The sequence below is a fragment of the Bufo gargarizans genome, chromosome 4 (assembly GCF_014858855.1).
Source record: "Bufo gargarizans isolate SCDJY-AF-19 chromosome 4, ASM1485885v1, whole genome shotgun sequence".
NCBI classification, from domain to species: domain Eukaryota; kingdom Metazoa; phylum Chordata; class Amphibia; order Anura; family Bufonidae; genus Bufo; species Bufo gargarizans.
In genome coordinates, this window is record NC_058083.1 from 349,244,115 (window position 1) to 349,266,255 (window position 22,141).

The 22,141-nt window shown below is 45.2% G+C and overlaps 1 protein-coding gene across 1 annotated transcript; it reads right to left on the reverse strand.

Annotated features, from left to right (window-relative positions):
* Positions 1–258: 258 nt before the first annotated feature.
* IRF2BP2 (interferon regulatory factor 2 binding protein 2) lies at positions 259–14,810 on the reverse strand. The gene is made up of 2 exons (XM_044289315.1): positions 13,314–14,810; positions 259–1,036 (listed from the first exon to the last, which is right to left on the reverse strand). Exons 1-2 carry the CDS (start codon positions 14,188–14,190, stop codon positions 315–317), a joined length of 1,599 nt encoding a protein of 532 aa, XP_044145250.1. The 5' UTR covers positions 14,191–14,810; the 3' UTR covers positions 259–314.
* Positions 14,811–22,141: the final 7,331 nt, after the last annotated feature.

Here is a 22,141-nt window from a genome sequence, read left to right on the forward strand (position 1 = left end):
GCATCTCAAGTCACAGCCTACAAAGAACAGTAACTGTCACTGGATAGGAACAAATACTTGCAAAGAACAATAACAAAGAATACCTTTTCTGATCAGTACATACCTTTGTTTTCAAAAATAGAAACACAATGTATTCAAAAATTATACAGCCATGTATACAGCCAGTCTACATTTATCCTGTGTGTGTATATATATATATATATTATATATTTTCAATGTATCTCTCACACACACGCCTCCCCACTGTAAGAAGTTTAGTAAGAGAGAATATGGTGGCTACGAAGCAAAGGAAAAAAAAAAAAAAAAAAAAAAAGTCAAGAGTCTCTCTCCTTCTTCACTTTTACATCCCCTGCAAGAATTGTAGCTATTTCTCCCTGCATGAAGGCCCACGGTACATTTGATCCCACTAGGGGGCATTTTTCCCCACTTGGACAATACACCTCTCCAGATGATCCTTGCTGTTTAATACTTTGCCTTGAACATGGGAAACAAAATTTGTGAGTAGGTACTGAAGGGCACTGTACAAAGTGTGTATCCTCCAGACGCTCATGACAAAGAGTGCAGCACAATGGTATACTGTTTGGTATGGAAGAATCAGGAATGCTTGGGGCGTGCACCTGTTCCATTCCTGCATGAGATGATGTTCCTCCACTAGAAAGTTGGCTTGGCACATCCCTTGCAGCCATTCTTCTTTGGTTCATAGAGGAAGGGGATGGTGGACTGTTACTGTTTCGCCTAGTTGTAGAATGAACCTGGTTGGCATCCTTTGAAGCATGATTGCCACCAGCATTATCTGCCACCAATATTAAAGCAGCCATTGGTGACTGGCCATTTTGTGCAGCTTCTGGTGGTGTAGTATGGTTGGAATGAGGAGAGACAGTAGAAGGGGGAGATATGAAAGAAGTACTAGTCATTGGAGAAATTTTAAGACCATCAGCTGCTGGCAGCCATGACTGTCCATCACCATTTATCTTAACAGAACCACCTTCTCCTTCTGGCTCTGGAGAAGGTTTTCTCTTTCGTGCTGCACGGGCACCTATTGAGGGGGGGGGAAAAAAAAAAAAAAAAAAAAGAGAACATAATGTGTTAGTGCATATGAAACAATATGTATTGATATTTCTGTGAGCAGACAACCGCAATGGTCCTAACCATGTGGTCCTTAAAGCCACTTAGAGGTTCTGTGAATGGCGAAAGCCAGGCAGCAGAACAGGCACGGTGGGACCACAGGCAGGTTAAATGGGCTGTCTACATGAGTGAACCCTTTATTCAATCAAGCCCTTTGCAGGACAAGTTGTATTTTTTAATGGCACCATTTAATATTGCATACCTTGTAGTGGTATGCAATATAAAAAGAAGTTCCAATTCTGAAAGTTTTATGGGTTTTGTTTTTACAGCGTTCCGCATGTCTTAAAAAACAGACCTGTTACTTTCATTCTCTGGGTCAGTACGATTACAAATTGTTACAATACCAAAGATTTTCTTGTGTTTTAATACTGAAAACAAAACCTTGAAAAATCACCATATCCTGCCATAACTTTTTTGTATTTATGTGTAGATGTGAGAGGGCTCCATTTTTGCAGGGCCACCTGTGCTTTTTATTAATATCATTTTGGGGTGTGTACAACTTTTTGATCACTTTCTATTCAATATATTTTTTCAATACTTTGTAGGTGAACAAAAAAAAAAAAAAAAAAGGCAAATCGCTATTTTTACTGTTTCCCCCCATTTCACTGTATGGGATAAGTATTTTTATATTTTAAATAGCATGGGCATTTTCACATGTGGTGGTGTCCATGATATTAAAAAAAAATTTGGGGGAAGGTGGGGGTCATTTGAATTTTTATAAACACTTTTTCTTCTTTTTAGGCCCCTTTCACACGGGCGAGTTTTCCGTGCGGGTGCGATCCGTGCGGCGAACGTATGGCACCCGCACTAAATCCTGACCCATTCATTTCTATGGGGCTGTGCACATGAGCGATGTTTTTAACGCATCACTTGTGCGTTCAGTGCAAATCGCAGCATGCTCTATATTTTCCGATTTTGACGTGACGCAGGCCCCATAGAAGTGAATGGGGTGTGTGAAAATCGGATGGCATCCGCAAGCAAGTACGGATGCCGTGCGATTTGCACGCATGGTTGCTAGGAGACCATCGGGATGGAGACCCGATCATTATTATTTTCCCTTATAACATGGTTATAAGGGAAAATAATAGCATTCTGAATACAGAATGCATAGTAAACCAGCGCTAGAGGGGTTAAAAAAAAATAAAAAAAAATTTAACTCACCTTAGTCCACTTGCTCGCGAAGCCCGGCATCTCCTTGTGTCTCCGCTGCTGATGAACAGGACCTGGGGTGAGCTACTCCATTAAATAGAGCTTAAGGACCTTCGATGACATCACTCCGGTCATCACATGATCTTTTACCATGGTGAATCACCATGGTAAAAGATCATGTGACGTACCATGTGATGACCGGAGTGACGTCATCGAAGGTCCTTAACCTGTATTTAATGGAGCAGCTCACCCCAGGTCCTGTTCATCAGCAGCGGAGACACAAGGAGATGCCGGCTTCGCGAGCAAGTGGACTAAGGTGAGTTAAATAATTTTTTATTTTTTTTTTAACCCCTCTAGCGCTGGTTTACTATGCATTCTGTATTCAGAATGCTATTATTTTCCCTTATAACCATGTTATAAGGGAAAATAATACAATCTTTAGAACATCAATCCCAAGCCCGAACTTCTATGAAGAAGTTCGGGTACCAAACATGCGCGATTTTTCTCACGCGAGTGCAACGCATGACAATGTTTTGCACTTGCGCAGAAAAAATCACGCATTTTCCCGCAACGCACCCGGCTCTTAGCCGGGCCAAAAAAATGACGCCCGTGTGAAAGGGGCCTTAGGGATTGCTTATCTCACAGACTCCAATACAGGTCTATGAGAATGACACCATGTTACTATGATCTGCTCCAGCTTCGAATCATTCAGGAGGATCCAGGCTGCCGCACACACACAATCCGGCTTCTTTGATCCCAGCTAGAGAAAGCTGTTGCAGGCCCAGGAGCACGTGCTCTGTTTTTTTTTTTTAGCTCGCAGATGCCATGGTCACTAGTGTTGAGCGAAACAGGTTTGGACTGCTCTGTCTGACCCCAATTTCTTCTAAAATATCATTCATAATATGCGCTCCATACACCATTACAATGTATGGGCTCGGCTGAGGCAATCTTATCGCCACCAGAAACGCTAAACTGGTTTAGTCTCGTGCCTGTGCCATTAGAGTTATTTTCTGCGCATATATAGGCGTTTCAGAAACTGAACTTGGGTTTGTGGCTTGCACCACGGTCAGTAATGAACCAGAGTTTGGATTTTGAACTGTAGAAACTAACAACCCAGGCACGAATCTAAACAAGTCTTGCGTTACTGGTGGCGATAAGATTGCCTCAGTGGAGCACAAAAATTATAATGCTGCATTGTAAACACCACAGCCTCTTCCTAGGCCCGTGAGTCAGTGGGGCTGAGCTGCAATACCAAGCACTGCCACTATACAATGTACTACAGCACTGTGCTTGGAAAGCTGCTGGGCGCTCAGCAGAGCTCCAGTGAGCACAGCAAAACAGCTGATCCTGAGGATAGCTCATTATCTTTTCCAGGATCACCCCTTTAAGCAAGTGCTAAGCTGCATCATCAGTAAAACATTCACCCTCATGTCATCTTCTACATGCATATTACTATGCATAGAGCTGTACTTCCTGGCCACTAGGGATAAATCTAACAATGCAAATGTCAGACATGTGTTAGTGCTGACATTGATGTGGCAGTTTGTCTATCTTTATGGCAGAGCAGCAAAGACTTAACAACTTACATATAATGGCTGGCAAAACAGCCAGTCACATTTATTCATGCAGCGGAATGAAAAAAAAGTGCTAACTTGCTGTGGTTTGTGATTAGCCGTGCAGTTTTACGCAAACCGTGCGGCCATTAACAAGCAGCAACGAGTTAGCACTTAAATCTGCATGGACTCTGCATTGAGCTTTTCATCAAACATAAGTGGCTGAGTAACATACAAGCGTCCTCTAAAAACATCCTCAAAGAGTTTTATTGAAATCTTTAGGAAAATTCAGCCTTTTACTACATAAAAGGGATTATCGGTTGAGCTACATCCAAAGTTGCTTTGTTCAAAACGTCAGATTAATACTGTACAGAGATCAGTCTCAGTACAATACTAAAATGTATGGGCTCCGACGTGCAGAAGTTAGTCATTTGCGAAATCGCTCGTGACTTCGTTGAATAACTTCGGTAGTTGATTTTTTAAGTGGAAAACCACCTAAACTTTAAACAGAACTCAACTTTGGACCTCTGCTTTTTGAAACAGCAGAGACCCGCTGGCTATCGCAACTGGGTGTGCAGGCACGATGTTTAAAGACCTTCCCCGCTGGAAACCTAAGGATTAAGCAGATTCATTTTATGCCGACTGGCTATTTAGTAATCTCTTACTCACTTCAGAATAGACCACTGACACTTCCAACCTTATATAAACAAGTAAATCAACAGAACACAAAAAAAAAGAAATTTAAAAAGGGACTGTGTCACCTCCAATTTTTTTCTGCCAGTTAAACCATATAGTGACATTCTTTTTTTCTTCTATTCTGTACTATGATTGTAGGTTTCGATTTCTTGAAGAATATGCGGGTAGCCGTGTAGCCCAAGCTGCTTAATGGCATTCAGAGATATGCTTCACAGCAGCTCCATGGGCCATATACACTACACATTTAAAGGGACACTTCCCTTCTATGGGACAGTTTTCTAGGTATGGTCTGCAATCTGCACAGAGATTATACAAGGAAGGAGTAGGCAAGATGTGACAATCGACTATTACAAATGGTGGATCCTCCATCTTTATACAGGCAAAATCTGTCAATTATAATCCTTCCCTAAATGTGTAGAAAAAAAAATCCATCACCATCCATCTCATTGATATTGCCATCTTCCATATGAGTGCAGGAAAACAACAGTTGGGACTTGGAAACTGATAATCCAAGTTAGGCCTCTTGCACGCGAACGTTGTGCATCCATTCCGTGCATTGGGGACCGCAATTTGCAATCCCTAATGCACGGGCAGCGTCCGTGCGGCGGCCGGGACGTATCGAGACCCATTCAACTTGAATGGGTCAGTGATCAAGTTCTATTTGTTTGTGGTGCGGAGGCATGGACAGAAACCCCACACAAGCACTCCGTAGGGCTTGCGTGGGGTTCCGATCCATGCTTCTGTTCCGCTTCTCCGTGATGGTGGACCCATTCAAGTAAAAGGGTCCGCATCTGTGATGTGGAGTGCACACGGGCCATGTGCAAGAGGCCTTATGTAGCAAAGTTAAGCTAGTTTCAAACTGGAGTTAAAAATGTCCAGCAGAGGAACATCCTATCAGAGTTCATTGTACCCAGCATAGACAAAAAGGGCCAGAGGAGCACCAGGCCCCATTCACTATAATGGGACCAGCCTGTTTCCAACATTAGTCCCATTATAGTCAAGACAGTGGTGAGGAAAGGCAGATACAATAATTGTGAAAAATACAGCCCGCTAGTGTGAAACAAGCCTTACAGTAAAGAAAGTTAACAGGAACCAAATGCCCAACCTCTCAAGCAATATGTCACAGATCAATGTTCCAGGAGATCATCCACTTTCTTCCCCCATCTTTTCAAAAACTTCATCAGGCTTTAATTTCAGACTAAATGCAACAATGGTCCCTAAGCATCACCTTAGTGAAGATAACCCCCTCTAGTATTATATTCCCCAGCAGTATTATATTCATTGTGGCAGTGGCCACAGGGTCCCCCTCCTCAGAATATTCATTGGTGGCAGTGAAATTGAGGGGCTCCAAATAAACATATTACTTATCGCCATGCCCAAAAAAGTTAGATTAAAATATTACCTATCGGAGCAATGGGGAGGAGACATCAGCTTCTCTAGTGGGCGTTCCTTCTCCCTGGCTGTAGCGCTGTTCAATCGCAGCGCAACACAGGGAGAAGGAACGCCCACTAGAGAAGCTGAAGTCTCCTCCCCATTGCTCCGATAGCAATTAGCATATGGAGCAGGAGACAGTAATGGGGCACAGCGGGCGAACGGAGCAGCACCCAGGAATAATAGTAAGTGCTGGGACATCTATGGGTGCAGCTCTGTGTAGCCTGCTACTTAAAAGTCTGGACCCAGGAAAAGTCCCATCATTGGCGGTGCAGTGCGCCCGCCCCTCTCTCCGTTCATTGGTGGCAGCGGCGAAGGGGGAGGGAGAGACTGCTTCTTTCTCTCCTGTGCTGCTGAGGGAACATGAGCATGCTCGCCGCAGCACGCTCATGTTCTGCGATACTAGACTGCGCAGCCCAGTATCGAAAAAATGGAAATCCCGGTATCGTATCGATACTTTTGTCCCGGTATCGAAATTTTGATACCTGCAACAACCCTAGTGCAGTCTGACACAGACAGCACTGATTGGATAATCTCAGACTGTAGGGACACCCACAGCTGGTAACACCCACCTGGGCCTTTAGTCCAAACTGCTAGCAATTAATTACTTCTAGCAAGAATAATAAAGATACAAAAGTCATAAGAATAAAAGCCTCAATATTATTACAAAGGTCATGAAAGTAGTTACTAAAAACAGACATGTCAGGAGAAGTTACATTTCCTCTTTAACCCTTAAAGTGCATTTGTTAGAAAATGAGTACCTATGAAACTGGCTGACCTGTGACATGTGCACCTGGCAGCTAAAGACATCTGTGTTACTCCTATGTTCATAAGTGCATTGCTGAAAGAAAAGGATGTTTACATATATGCAGATGAACCTCTAAGAGTAACGGGGGAGTTGCTGTTACATCTAGAGGCTCTGCTCTCTCTGCAATTTGATTCACGGGGCCAAGAGCGCTGATGTTTTTACGGTCTGTCCCTGTCAGTCAGTGTAGACTGTGCATCAGCTGCGGAGAGAGCAGAGCCTCTAGGTATAAAGGCAACAGCCCACTGCTCCTAGTTGCTCAACTGCATTTATTAAAACATTTTTCTCGCCAATGTGGGTATGAACATGAGACCAATACAGTGGTGCTCACTGTGAGGTGATCTCTGCATTGACCTACTTCACAACCCCTCCTGTCTGCTGTGAGTGACAGTCGGGGCACTGAACCAGGAAACAAGTACAGCCACCACCCAGAGCAGAGGAAAGGGCCTGTGACGGAGCATTTCATAGTGAAGCCCCGACCAAGAGAAACTGCCTAATTAAAGGCTCATATTCACACTACTGCCGATTAGAAAGGCATCACAAAAAGTTAGCCTGGTCTTCACATCTCAAACCCTATCAAGTGCTGTCAACAACTTAGCATTGTCAAAAGTACTGAGACTACCATTCATCCCTGCATAGTTTAACATATGTCACATGTATATTTTGAACATGGGACTAAAGTGTGATGTGAACAAAATTCAATACAGTTTTATATCATCTTACCAACAGGTTAAAAACTCGTCCCGATTCATGAAGTCACGCGTGACTTCATTGAATAACTTACTTGAGCTCATCGGAGCCCACACATTCTATACGGAGATGGATTTCCATACAGTATTATTTCAAAGTTTTGAACGAAGAGAGACTTTGGAGGAAGCATCCGAAGCTCACTTTGCTCAACTCTAATCCTGATCGTGTCCCATGAAGACAGCTCTACGGCTAATCACAATTCAGAGCTTTCATAAACTTGAGCACACCTGTCACAGGATCAACTATAAAACTAGGCATATTGCCTAGTAGGGTTGATACTGCTTAGAATTATGCTGGGAAATCTGTTGCGTTGTTCCTGAGAATAAGACGACTTAGGGGGTCATTTATCAAACTGGTGTGAAGTAGAACTGGCTTAGTTAGCCAGAGCAAGCAATCAGATTCCACCTTTTATTTTTCACAGCTCCTTTCGAAAATGAAAAGGAGGAATCTGATTGGTTGCTATAGGCAACTAAGCCAGTTCTACTTTACACCAGTTTGATAAATTACCCTCTTATACTTTATGCAAAATGAGGGATCCAGTGCACCAATGGGCAGGACTTAGCCCCTCTGTGTACATCATCCCATTTGGATAAAGTAAAGTATTCTCAGGAACAGCACAATCGATTTTATACAAAACAGGTATAATTTTAATTTAACAGAATCAACCCTACATGGCAGTATGAGTGTGTTAATAGGGTTGATCCTGCTACCCTCTTTAAAGAGGACCTGTCACTACTAAATGCAGTGTAATATGCAGGCAGCATGTTATAAAGTACAAGAAGCTTAACAGATTGATATATTATTTTGTTTGTGTGTGTGTGGGGGGGGGGGGGGGGGGAGGGGGGAAATTCAGTAAAATGTGGAATTTATACATTTAAATCGCTGCCATTTCTGATTTCATTGTTTGGGAGGACATGTCAGTAACTGATAGCATTCTCTGTGTGTATACGAGATAGGCGACTATCAATGACAACACCTCCCTGTGTACAGCTATCAGTTACTGGCAACTATAATTTATAACACCGGACAGGTGAACTATGAAATCAGAAGGAGCAGAGCCCTCTTACACAGGCAGATCATCAACAAGATAATCGCCAAGAGCAATCTGGCAGTCGAATGCTGCCGCCAATTACCCGATAAACGAGCAACCTCTTGTTCGTCGGGATCTTTTAACATGTTAACAAAAAATCTGGTTTGTATGGCGCTCTGCTGTTGGCAAACAATGAGACAGTATAGGGACGAGCGACGCATTAGCGATTACTTATCCCTATACTGAGGAGATTGCCGCTATTACATGTAACAGTCTTCTCCTCTAGCGAGCTGGCGATTGACGGGAGGGAACACTTCCCCTCCCAACAATCGTCTGCTTCATCTGTCTGTGCAATATGGCCTGTAAATGTATAACTAACAAGTTTTACCAAGTCTTCTCCCAGAAAACTATTTTACATTGATCTGCTCGATCTTTAACCAGCTGCCTGCAGACAATTTCTCTTTAAAATTATAAAGACTGGCGAGTAATAGACTAACAAAATCTTTCTTCAACAGGATAGAAGAACAGATTTTATAAAAAGCACCAGCCTGGGTGCACTCCCGCAGCCCCAGCCACCAAAAAAGGCTGATGCCTCTTCCAATAGCACACAAGGATGGCCATTGCAGGTTGTAACCCACTAGATATAAGCAGTATACGTGATGGAAAAATAAATCAAGTCAACAAAGGAAGCAATATGGACAATCACAATACATTAGTAAGTGCCCTGTATTAACTTTCTCTACATGATAAATGCCATGTGCTAAGGTGAGACAACCCATTTAAGGCCCCTTTACACTGCCAGATGACTGTTGGGAAGGAAGAATTCTTGGTAAGGCTACTTTCAGATCGGTCTTGAACACAATTGAAAGTCAATGGGGGACGGAGCACTTTTCTATTGTGCCAGTGAAAACAGATCCGTCCCCATTGACTTACATAGTAAGTCAGGACGGATCAGTTTCGTCAGACGGACATCAAAATGCTGCAAGCAGCGTTTTGGTGTCCGCCTCCAAAGCGGAATGGAGCCAAACTAATGCATTCTGAGCAGATCCTTATCTATTTAGAATGCATTAGGGCAAAACTGATCCGTTTTGGACCGCTTGCGAGAGCCCTAAAAGGATCTCACAAACGATAACCAAAACAGTGAAGGAGACCGCTGTATTTACATGCAGCAATCTCCTCCATAGTATGGGGAGGAGCGATCGCTATAGTCATCCCCATAAAGAATCATTGTTTTCTGGCAGCAGAATGATGTTTAGATCTCACAATCATTACCTAATAAATCAGCAGCAGTTTTTACGTCGGCAGAAAAATGTGAACTAGTGTTCCTCCAAAAGCTAGTTATAGATTATCTGGACAACTCAGCCAGTGTAATTGGGCCTTTACTAACATACTGGGGGAGATTTATCAAAACTGGGGTAAAGGTAAACTAGCTTAGTTGCCCATAGCAACCTCATTTTTCAGGACTCTTTTGGAAAAGAGAAGATGTAATTGGTTGCTATGTTTTCCTTTACACCACTTTGATAAATCACCCCCTCTGTAAGCAAGTCTCCCATGCAGTCATTTTGCCACGCTCCTGGTCTTTATTTCCTGCTGGTGCGAGTTCTTGTACTCCGAACATGTGGTATTATCCCCTTCTCCCCACGGCTGTAGTTACAAAACACTGATACCATCCAGGTGCCTTCCACATTATGCAGAACAGAACTTCTGACACATAATAGAACAGTCCTCTTCTTGTCCATAATGGAGACAGGAATAGGAAGTGTTCTATTTTTTTGCAGGTGCAGCGAAACAGACACACGTGTGCTGTCCGCATCTTTGGCGGCCCTATTGAAGTGAAAGAGCCTGCCTCTGACATGCACAAAATGCAGATCAGATGAGGACAAAAAATATGTTTGTGTGCATGAGCCCTAGAGTACATGCCGTCACACATTTTCCTCTTCTCAGCTTACTAAGTCTATTCTTCCCTCCCAGTCTCTGGAAGTGGTGCGTGCAGAGTTAGCACCAGAGCATGTATGGTCTGGGAAGACAAAGTACTTACTACACTACCTTACATCCTGCATGCAGAAAACTAAAAAATGGAGGCAATATTTGTGAAAGGGGAGAGAAATCATGTGAATTGTAGTTCTTTACATTGTTAATCTTGCCCACAGAAAGCACTAACATGAAAACTGTGCTGCACACAGCTGACCACATAATAGAAACTACGGCTAATACATGGTGGCAAAAACTATTGAGAAGACATCTCAGCACTATGTTATATAAGCTCAGAAACCCCCATTAATTATGGCTGCAACGGTGTAGTTTTAATTTATTTCTATGGTGTCTCATGAGACACCCGCCACCCAAATTGTCACAAAGCTATCCCTGTTTGTAAAGTACTGGATGCACACAGCATGGTCCTCTAATGAATAGCTAACAGGAGTCCAAAAATGCCAAACACTACCCCTGCAACAGTATCAGAATATTGGGTAAAAGGGGCTACCACTGAAAACATCACCAAACAAGCTTCAATTCTTTTCAGTAATCAAGTACATAAGTTTAAAGTTTCACGATATTTCTTGCTCTGCCATGTTATACGTAATACAAGGCCCCAACAACCATTCTATGTCAAAAGTATACAACATGCGACAAGGTGGAATATATACATAGACTATGTGGAAAATAACAGACCCCATTTTAGTACACTCCCTATTAAATGTCATGCTCTCTGCAGTATCACCAGTTGGTGGGATACCCAGTGCTGAGAAAGAGGAAGAAATGGATAGTTCAATATCCAATCTTGGGAGGTCTGACTCGGAGTCACGTTTGAGTAAATAGTACACCACAACCAACCTCACTGATCTGCTGCTGTTCTGACACTTGACCGGCTCAAGTCGCCAGAAAAACGGCATGCTTAGCCAATTCCTGAGTCACCACAAAAGGTCAGTGACTGGCTGTGGGGACCGTGCTCAGCATTTCTGGTATGTTGAGCCAACACCAAGGAGGAAGTGGTGGTAGGACCACCGTTTTATATGACAGCAGATTGGCAAGGTCAGTTTGGCTTTAATTATTTATAACCCCTTGCAGTCCATTTTTTTATATTTGAAACTTTTTTTCTGGGAAACATTCTTGTTTATTTTATTTACATTGCAGGGCTCCTTAACCATCTCGGTTTCCAGGGCTGGCCTGGCCAAATATAACTGCCACTAATGTGTTTAAATTGGAAAATGACTGATGCCTATCTGGGCAACCCCGTACCATGTGGCCTACTGCAGGCTAAGCAGAAAGAATGAAATAGTGCTCGATTACTTCATCATTACCAGCAATTACTTGGATGTGGGTCAATAAAAATCTGCATGAATTCACTCTCAGTACTTTGTTTTCATTAATGTAGAACGGTTACATAAAGCATTTTCCAGTCACGCCTAAAGGTAAAAACCAGAACTGCACTGGTTTCCAATTACTACCACTATGCAAGGCTACAGTCACATGGGACTCCATCATATTTAATGGCATGAACACTGCTGCGTGCAGCACTACTTGACCCAGCAAAGGGATGGCTACTGCTACACTCGGACAAGGCAAGGTATTGCAGTGTAAACACTTTTCATTTAGAATGTCACCAGGGCTCGTGCCAGTCATTCATAGTCGCCTTCTGGGATGCTACACGGGAAGCCAAACAGATACAGTATATGCCTGCCTATGGCAGCCGCTACGACAGCTTCAGGCTAAACATCTTTCATAAGCTGCAGTCACCTTATCACAAGGCATGTAGGGCAATGCTTTTTCCTTTACTGCGGAATTGTTCTAAACCATGGGTGCTCAAACTGCGGCCCTCCAACTGTTGCAGAAATAGGTGTAGGCAGTCCAGGAATGATGGGAGGCTGCAGGTTGGGCGTCCCTGTTCTAAACAACAGCCATAAAGAGATGTTAGAAGGGGAAAAGTGGGTAGGACAACAAGATTACAAACTAGGGAGGGGTGGGTGAAATAAAACAAATCTACATAACGAAAGAAAAGCCCTCAAAAGGATTACGTAACTTGCATCAACTGAAAAAGTTATGATGTAGTCGTTACTATGTTATTCCGGCCCTTCTACAGGACACACCACCACAATGGGCCCCAAGCTGGCTAGACATAACAGCCATCTTTGGTCCAGCCTATTTTTGAGCAGCATCCACTTTTAATCTCACATGTATGGCCATCACATTCAACGGCATTTGCCAACGTTCTGCAGATAAATACTTCATGCCTATGCCCGGTTGTATTCAGAAAATCCTGATATATATACACACACACATACACAAGACAAGCCCTCCAATACCTGCACTCAGGCCGCCTACAGCAACAATATAAAAAAAATAAAAAATAATAAGTGATGGAAATTGCCAAGTCTGCAGCTGCTGGCAGTGCCAACTGCCACTATGGACTTTATGACTTCATTCTATGGCTCCTAAATGAGTAAACAGCAGAGGACATGAAATCAGAGCAGCTTCTTGCCGGTAGCTTACTAAATGCTAAAGCGAAAGCGCTTGTGCCATGACAGGTTAGTCACCACAAGCCACGCCCACCTTTACCGAGGGCTAGTGTGGCATCACCCACCCGTGTAAGCCCCGCCATGTCTAGTGCCCAGGGATAGCAACCACTCACAGCACTGCTAATCCACAAGTTCCACTCGGAACTGCTGCATCAGCACAATAACACATTGCAGCCATGATCCTTGCCCTCCCCCTCAGCGCCATTTACCCAGCTACACCAGTACGACGACGGCCACGCATATGGTGAGGAGGCTCATACCCGATTTCGAAGCCGGGTTGCTGGTATCAAAGCCCAGAACTCTCCCTGCGCCCGGATCCTTCTTGAATTTGGCGTCAAATGGAGAGTGGTTGTGCTGCATGGCCATCAGCGTGTCCCTGACCGTCTTCGGCTTGTTGATCCATTCCTCTGCCCTCCCCTTGTGGTTGTCTCCCAGATCAGAGTAGCTATCAGCCCGGTGTTTCTCCTTGGCATCGTGCTCGCTGCTGGATACAGAGCCCGGCCGCTTGCTGCCCATATCAGCAGAAGTGGTGGCGGCAGCTACCAAGGAGGCCGAGATCCCTAAAGGAGGAGCCCGTCCGCCCATGGGTGATCCGTTCATCAGGGCACCCAGAGAGGGCACGGCGCTAGTCCTGCGCGGGTTGGGGCTCTGGCGGTTGAGCTCAGGCGGCTCGTCGGGCTTGGGAAAACCGTTAGGGAGAAGGATCCCATTGACCTGCCGCCCAACGCCATAATCCGAGCCTAGGCGGGGCGGCGGCCTCTCAGAGACCAGTGGGTAGCGGTCTAGGCACTGCGGTGGAGGGGGCTGCTGAGAGGCCCGCGAGATGCCTTCTGGGCCCCCCACCGTGTGTCCAATCTGCGCCATCTCCTTGGCGGTGAGCTGCGGCTTCACAGACGACGCAGTAGAGGAAGAGGAGGAGGTCGGCGGCCCCGGGGACCTGCCATCCTGGAAGCCGTGGGCCCTCTTCAGATGTCGGGCCGTCTCGATAACAAACTCTATGCGATCGGCGCCCTCGTAATTGACACAGCCCCTGCACACGGGCTCCGTGAAGTCCCAGATCATGGCCCATGGCATGCGGGGCAGGTCACACAGGTAACACGACTGTCTCCGGGAGGCGGCCACCGTGGCGGATGACATAGCAATAAAGATCAAGCCGCTCAAATCCAGTGAGAACGTGCACTCCCCGCCTCGGAGCTGAGCGTGTTCCAGGGGTGCAGCAAGTGGGGGGTACTCAGCCTCGGGGAGCTGGGCGGCGGCGCCCTCCGCCTTGGCTAAAGCGAGGTCCGGCTTCTGACATGCACACTACGCCCGGGATAAGGAGGAGGAGGAAAATATTCTCTGTGAAGTGCTCCTTCTCTCGCCTTCCTCAGCTGCACCGCTCCTGGGAGGGGGAGGAGGGAGAGCAGAGGGGGGAGGGGAAGCAGGCAAGTGATTGGCTGCGGCCTCAGTCACCAGAGGAGCCCCCCTCTCTAGACTGCCAAAAGCTCACAACAACTCTGGCCTTAACCCCTTCCTGCTCCAAGCCGGGCTAGTCCTGGCACGACATCGATATGTGCCGACTTGTCGCACTTATGGCATCCAACAGTTGCCCGCAGCTCGTTTCTAGCGGCAGTTCTTTCCGCACAACGCCTTCCCGCCTCTCGTCACAGACTCCCTGTTGAAGCCGGTGACGTCACGGCCGAGCTAACCGTTGTGATTCCAAGTTCTCTATTTACTTGATTCTTCGACAGTCCCAGTCCAGCCGCCACCGCCTCCTCTGTGCGCAGGCGCAGTAACTGTTGCACGCCCACGCTTCCTCGCCTGCTCTCCCTCCCCCTCATTCTTTGAACTGCTGCCAAGACAACAAACAAGAGCTGCTGCAGGAGATCCACTGACTCAGTTACTATGCTCTGCTGGGGGAGGGCGGCGCGGACTTTGTGCCTGTGATGCAAGCACATTTTCTCTGTCGTATAATTAGGGACAGATATGTGATCTTCCCACAATATTACTTGGGGGAGGCTGTTCATTTGAAGTGTATGAAATGCTGCTGGCGGCCATGTTACATGTGTATGTGCAGTCTGTGGCGGGCACGTGTTGCTGGGTGAGCATTAAGGGTGCTCTCAATACGAATGGATAGTGGAAGTGGTTAATAATTAGTGAAATGCTTTGAGGAAAACCAAATCTTTCCTGAAATGCCTGGGCTCCGCACATACAGGCAGGGCCCGCCCTCTCCCACAGGACATTACTGTGACTTGCTCCTTTTCTCTAGCTCTCCGCCATGTCTCGTATGAGCTGGAAGATCTCCTGTCCCTGTATATCACGCCATCAGACATCTCTGGCTCCAAATGGTGCACATTACTGTATAGACGAGGACATTATAGTAAGGCTACTTTTCACACTCGCGTTTGGTGTGGATCCGTCATGGATCTGCACAGGCGGATTTGCACCAATGCATCCGTTCAGAACAGATCCGTTTGTATTATCTTTAACGTTGCCAAAACGGATCCGTCTTGAACACCATTTGAAAGTCAATGGGGGACGGATCCGTTTTCTATTGTCAGTGAAAACTGATCCGTCCTTATTGACCTACATTGTCAGATCCGTTTGCCTCCGCATCGTCAGGTGGATACCAAAACGTTGCAAGCAGCGTTTTGGTGTCCGCCTCCAGAGCAGAACGGAGGCAAACTGTTGCATTCTAAACGGATCCTTATCCATTCAGAATGCATTAGGGCAAAACTGATCCGTTTTAGACTGCTTGTGAGAGTCCTGAAACGGAAACCAAAACACCAGTGTGAAAGTAGCCTAATCCACAAAGCTGGATAAGGCCTCAGAGCTGGGGGCAGTAGGGGCCCTGTGGCCCCGCAGTGAGTAGATGGTACAGCATGCTGCCATGGTATCCTGGAACTGGCTTATTTTCCACTACAAACATATAACCTCTGATGGGCACTGGGCTTTTCATCCAGATGTATTGCTTCTGGGCAGCAGATCACTGTTCACACAGCACAATCAGCTGCCTGAAAGATAATGATCACCAGCACATTTATATAGGCCTATTATTGTGAATGAGTGTTTGTAGTAATGCTTGTTCCCTATAAGGACTCATGCACACCAACTTTTTTTTTAAATCCACATCTGCATTTTTTTGCAGGGTCGCATACATTTTAAACAATGCAACAACACTCTGCAAACACAAATAATAAAGTAAATATGATAGTGCTATAATCAGTATAGAAAATGTACTAATACTACGTTATAAGTGTGAGATTCTTGGCAAATACATTATGTACAAATCTATTAGTGCCTGTCTGCCAATGACAAGGCAATCATACTACCTCCGCTTGTGCTACACCAACCTTCATTAAATTCAGGTTCCACATGCATGGTGTGGAACCTACATTCCCTGAACATAATGGAGGCTGGTATGGCATTTAACCGCCTAACGCAGGATCGCGTTCCGGAGGCGGCTCACTCAGGCACAGTCACGCATCTACGTGTCATCTCGCGAGACGCGAGATTACGCTCACAGCTGGCCTGCGATGCAGGACAAGTTCGTCATCAGCCTGCCAGCCAATGATCAGCGATGACAAGCTGATGATTTTCAAAAAACGAATCAGAAGCCATATAACACATTGGGCCAGATTTATCACGACTCTGACAGCTCACTCCACTTTCACATATGGCTAAAGTCAGTTTTAGCCTAGTCAGATTTATGATCGCCCCTTTAAGACTGTAATAAATGTGGTTTGACGGTAGCAGTTTATCCGTCAGTAAGCAGCTTTACAAAAGTCGCACGTTTTTATGAAAAAGTCGCATGTTCTATTAAAAAGTCTCATAAGATAAGCATGGTCCTCACTGGAGTGTAGTTGCGACTTTTTTGCGACTTTTTAAAAAAGTCCCAATAGTAAATCTGTCTAGAGATTCATTTACATACGAAAACACGCCCACTTTCAGAAAACTGGCGAGCATAGTGCAGAACAGAAAAAAGTCGCAAATTTGTGCGCAGTTTTAGCCTTTGGGACTTTTTTGCGACTTTTCCACTCCACAAAAGTGACTTTGCCTAATGATATATCTGGCTCATTAAATTTATAAACATAAGGTGTTGAATGGCTTCTGTGCTCCTCTGCTTGTCCTTTTCGTCGGTTGGTTCCAGCAGAGGAGCACACATCACAGTGAGTACACCCAACAGATCACCCCAATTAACCCCTTGATCGCCCCTGTCAATCACCCAGTGAAAGGGGAAAAAGTGATCAGTGTAAACTGTCACTTTTTTTTTTTCACTGGTATTGACGGTTAGGTTTAGGATAGTTTAGGCCCCTTGGTTAGGTAGTTAGCGATCATTTAGCGTCCAGCCCACCGCACCGCAGTCACTAATTCGCTGATTAGCGTATCGCTAATCAGCTTTTGTACTTTTATAGAACTGATCACAGTCAGATCTATAATAGTATTAGTGTCACCTTAGCTCGCCCTCCACCCAAAACACAGTGTTTGCCCGATCAGGCCTGATCGGTCACCCACACGTGCGTTCACCCACGCCCGCCCCGCTGCAGTGGCAACAAAATTATTTTATTTTTTTATGACTGCACAACCACTTTACAAGCGCTGCGGCAATAAAAAAAATCAGTTTTTATATTTTTTTATCAATCGCAGCGGCCTCGGGTACTTCGCTAGCCTCCCATTTGTAAGACAGGCTTGCTTTTTTTCTTGGGTAGTCTCAGGGAATACCCCTAAATTTAGTTGCCCAAATGTCAAACAAGGGGTATTCTTCTGAAGAGGCCTACAGGCTTCTGACCCAGTCGGATGAGGAATGGAAACCCTCATCTGACGAATCCAGCGGGTCAGAATATGAACCTGTAGAAATCAGTGGCAGTCTTACTCAAAGTTCGGACGAGGAGGTTGAGGTCCCTGATAGCACCAGGCGTACCCGGCCCCGTGTTGCTAGATCACAGGGGTAAATAAAATATTCCATGCAGTGTCCTTTTTTATTTGTAACCCTTTTTACTGGTCCACTTAATAGATGCACTGGGAACTCTCCCAGTGCATACACGAAACAGACAAACAAGATGCTAACTAAGGCCCCTTGCAGACGAGCGTGTCCGGATTATGTCCGGACGCGTTCAGTTAAAACTGCGCGATTTTGAAAACAAAGCCATTCAGTTTTGTTTGCGATCGCGTTCAGTTTTTATCGCGCGGGTGCAATGCGATTTACTGCGTTTTGCACGCATGTGATAAAAAAACTGAATGTTTACAAACAACATCTCTTAGCAACCATCTGTAATCGCATCCATACTTGCTTGCGGATGCGATTTTCACACATCCCCATTCACTTCTATGGGGCCAGCGTTGTGTGAAAATCACAGAATATAGAACTGTGCTGTGATTTTCACGCAACGCAAAAGTGATCCATGAAAACCACCGCTCATGTACACAGACCTATTTAAATGAATGGGTCTGGATTCTGTGCGGGCTCAATCCGTTCGCATCACGCATTGCACCCACATGGAATTCTCGCCGGTGTGAAAGTGGCCTAAGGGCTTGTTTACATGACCGTTGCCCCTCCGTGCTGTGGTCCGCAATGCACGGGCCCCGGCCGTGGGGCTGCCGCATGTGGATCGCGACCCCATTCACTCGAATGAGGTCCGTGATCCATCCGTTCCGCAAAAAGAAAAAGTTCTATCTTTTTGCAGTGTGGACACACGGAATGGAACCCACGGAAGCACTCAACTGTGCTTCTGTATCTCCAGATTTGCGGGCCTCACTACAGCAACGGCCGTGTGAATGAGCCGTAAGGCTAGTTTCACACTAGCGGCAAAGAACTCCGGCGGGTGAACAGCCTGTCGGATCCGTGCTGCCACTATTAATAGTTTTATTCCGACCACCTCTTGGCATGTTTGCCTTGCTGCACCCGGAACTCCTGCCCGCCCCCATTATAGTCAATGGGGCCGGAGAGGTAGTCCAGGGGAACATGTGCACTAGCGGCAGCACGGATCCGACAGGCTGTTCACCCGCCGAAACAGCATGTCGGAGTTCCTTCACGCTAGTGTGAAACTAGCCTTAGTGCTTATGCACACAAATGTATTTTCTTTTCGTGTCCATTCTGTATTATTTTTTTTGCGGACCATATGCGGAACCATTCACTTCATTGGGTCCACAAAAAAAATGGAAGTTACTCTGTGTGCATTCCATTTCCGTATGAACGTTCCGCAAAAAAATTAAACATGTCCTATTATTGTCTGCATTACGGACAAAGATAGTTCTGTTCTGTGAAGGGCCAGCTGTTCCGTTCCGCAAAATACGGAATGCACATGGATGTCATCCATATTTTTTGCGGACCTCAAAATACATACAGTCGTGAGCATGAGCCCTTACAAGCTATACGATAGGCGTTTAGTACAGGAAAATCGGCCTCTGTACCACCAATGAGTGTGCCACATGCAATTTCTTAGTGGCAGAACTGCATCGCTAAATGTGTGGAAACACATACGCTTTTTTAAAAACAATCAGGGTGGGTTCACGTCACGTTTTATGCCTCCATTTGAAGTATTTGTTTGGGGAAAAAAGAATACAAAAACACAGCAGATTATGTTCTTGTATCCTGCACAATCCAGTAAAAAAGGTATATATTTTTTATTTCGTTTTTTAAAATGGAACTGTATGGCATCAGTCTGAGACATCATGTTTTATGCCTCCATTTCAGGTATATGTTAGAAAAAAAGATACAAAAACGCAGCACACCACATTCTTGTATCCTGCATAGTGCAGTAAAAAAAAAAGTGTATATTTTATTTTTACAATGGAACTCTGGTGAACAGATACCATATACAGGTGCAACTCGAAAAATTAGAATATCGTACAAAGGTCCATGTATTTCAGTAATGCAAATTAAAAGGAGTTGCATTAACGCAGCTTAAAATTAGAATTTTGTGAAAAGGTTCAATATTCTAGGCTAAAAGTGTCACACTCTAGTCAGCTAATTAATCCATACCCCCTGAGCAAAGGGTACCTGAGACTGTGACTTTGGGGTTTCATAAGCTGTAAGCCATAATCATCCAAATGATAACAAATAAAGGCCTGAAATATCTCGCTTTGCATGTAATGAGTCTATCTCATATGTTAGTTTCACCTTTTAAGTTGCATTACTGAAATAAATGAACTTTGCACGATATTCTAATTTTTCAAGTTTCACCTGTATATGTTTTTTTTGTATACGTTAAAAGGATGCGAAAAACTGTGATATGAACCCCATCCTTAAAGAGGATCTTTCATTGGTTTATAGTAAGGGAGATAAATATCTCCAAAGACATACTGATAGGGACCTTAGATTGTGAGCCCCATTGGGGACAGTTGGATAATGTCTGTAAAGCGCTGCAGAATATAGTAGCGCTATATAAGTGCATAAAATAATAATAATATCTGTACATGCAGGGTGAACCCCCCCCCCCCGGTTCTGCCACCCTGCATGTTTTTTTAAAATAACGCTATTGCGCCTCCTGTATAGGGAGAAGACGCAGTCTTTCTCTGTGGGCGTCTCCTTCTCCCCTGGCTGTAGTGTTGTCCAATTGCAGCGCAGAGCGTCACAGCCAGGGACGCAGGTACAGATATTTATCTCCATTACTACAAACCAATGAAAGGTCCTCTTTAAATATATACGTTTTTTGTATATGTTAGGCTACGTTCACATTGGCGTTTCAGTTTCCGTTTGTGAGATACGTTCAGGGGTCTCACAAGCGGTCCAAAACAGATCCGTTTTTGCCCTAATGCATTCTGAATGGATAAGGATCCGCTCAGAATGCATCAGTTTGCCTCCGTTCCACTCTGGAGGTGGACACAGCGTTTTGGTGTCCGCCTGACGATGCGGAGGCAAACGGATCCATCCTGACTTACAATGTAAGTCAATGGGGACAGATCCGTTTTCACTGACACAATAAAAAATGAATCCGTCCCCCATTGACTGATGCTGTTCAAGACGGATCCGTTAGGGCTCTTTCACACTTGCGTTCTTTTCTTCCGGCATAGAGTTCCGTCGTTGGGGCTCTATGCCGGAAGAATCCTGATCAGTTTTATCCTAATGCATTTTAAATGGAGTGAAATCCGTTCAGGATGTCTTCAGTTCCGGAACGGAATGTTTTTTGGCCGGAGAAAATACTGCAGCATGCTGCGCTTTTTGCTCCGGCCAAAAATCCTGAAGACTTGCCGCAAGGCCGGATCCGGAATTAATACCCATTGAAAGGCATTGATCCGGACTTAAGCTAAACGTTGTTTCAGCGCATTGCCGGATACAACGTTTAGCTTTTTGGTTACCATGGCTGCCGGGACGCTAAAGTCCTGGCAGCCATGGTAAAATGTAGTAGGGAGCAGTATACTTACCGTCCGTGCGGCTCCCGGGGCGCTCCAGAGTGACGTCAGGGCGCCCCAAGCGCATGGATCACGTGATCGCACGGCACGTCATCCATGCGCATGGGGCGCTCTGACGTCATTCTGGAGCGCCCCGGGAACCGCACGGACTGTAAGTATACTTCTCCCCCGCTCCTACTATGGCAACCAGGACTTTAATAGCGTCCTGGCTGCCATAGTAACACTGAAAGCATTTTAAAGACGGATCCGTCTTCAAATGCTTTCAGTACACTTGCGTTTTTCCGGATCCGGCGTGTAATTCCGGCAAGTGGAGTACACGCCGGATCCGGACAACGCAAGTGTGAAAGAGGCCTTACAGATAATACAAACGGATCCGTTCTGAACACATACATGCGGTTGTATTATCTGAACAGAAGCGTTTGTGCAGATACATGACGGATCCGCACCAAACACGAGTGTGAAAGTAGCTTTAAATGGATGGGAAAAAATGTGATGTGAACCCAGCCTTACAGGGGCTCTTTAAATCAATCAGTTAGTACTGTACACCTGAAGAGTGCAGGCTCCTTCAATTCACTACCATGTCTCAGAATTGACATTTCGCAGCTGAGCTCCTGTTAAGGGTTAAACTTGTCGCTGAAGCTCAGCTCTCCCAGTTTTTCCCCTTGAAAGGCCTTCCATGTACAGAATGATAAGGCAGCGACTGTTTACGTGAGCGGGAGGACAGAGCAGCAGGAAGGGAAGAGGGAGGGGCTGGCTC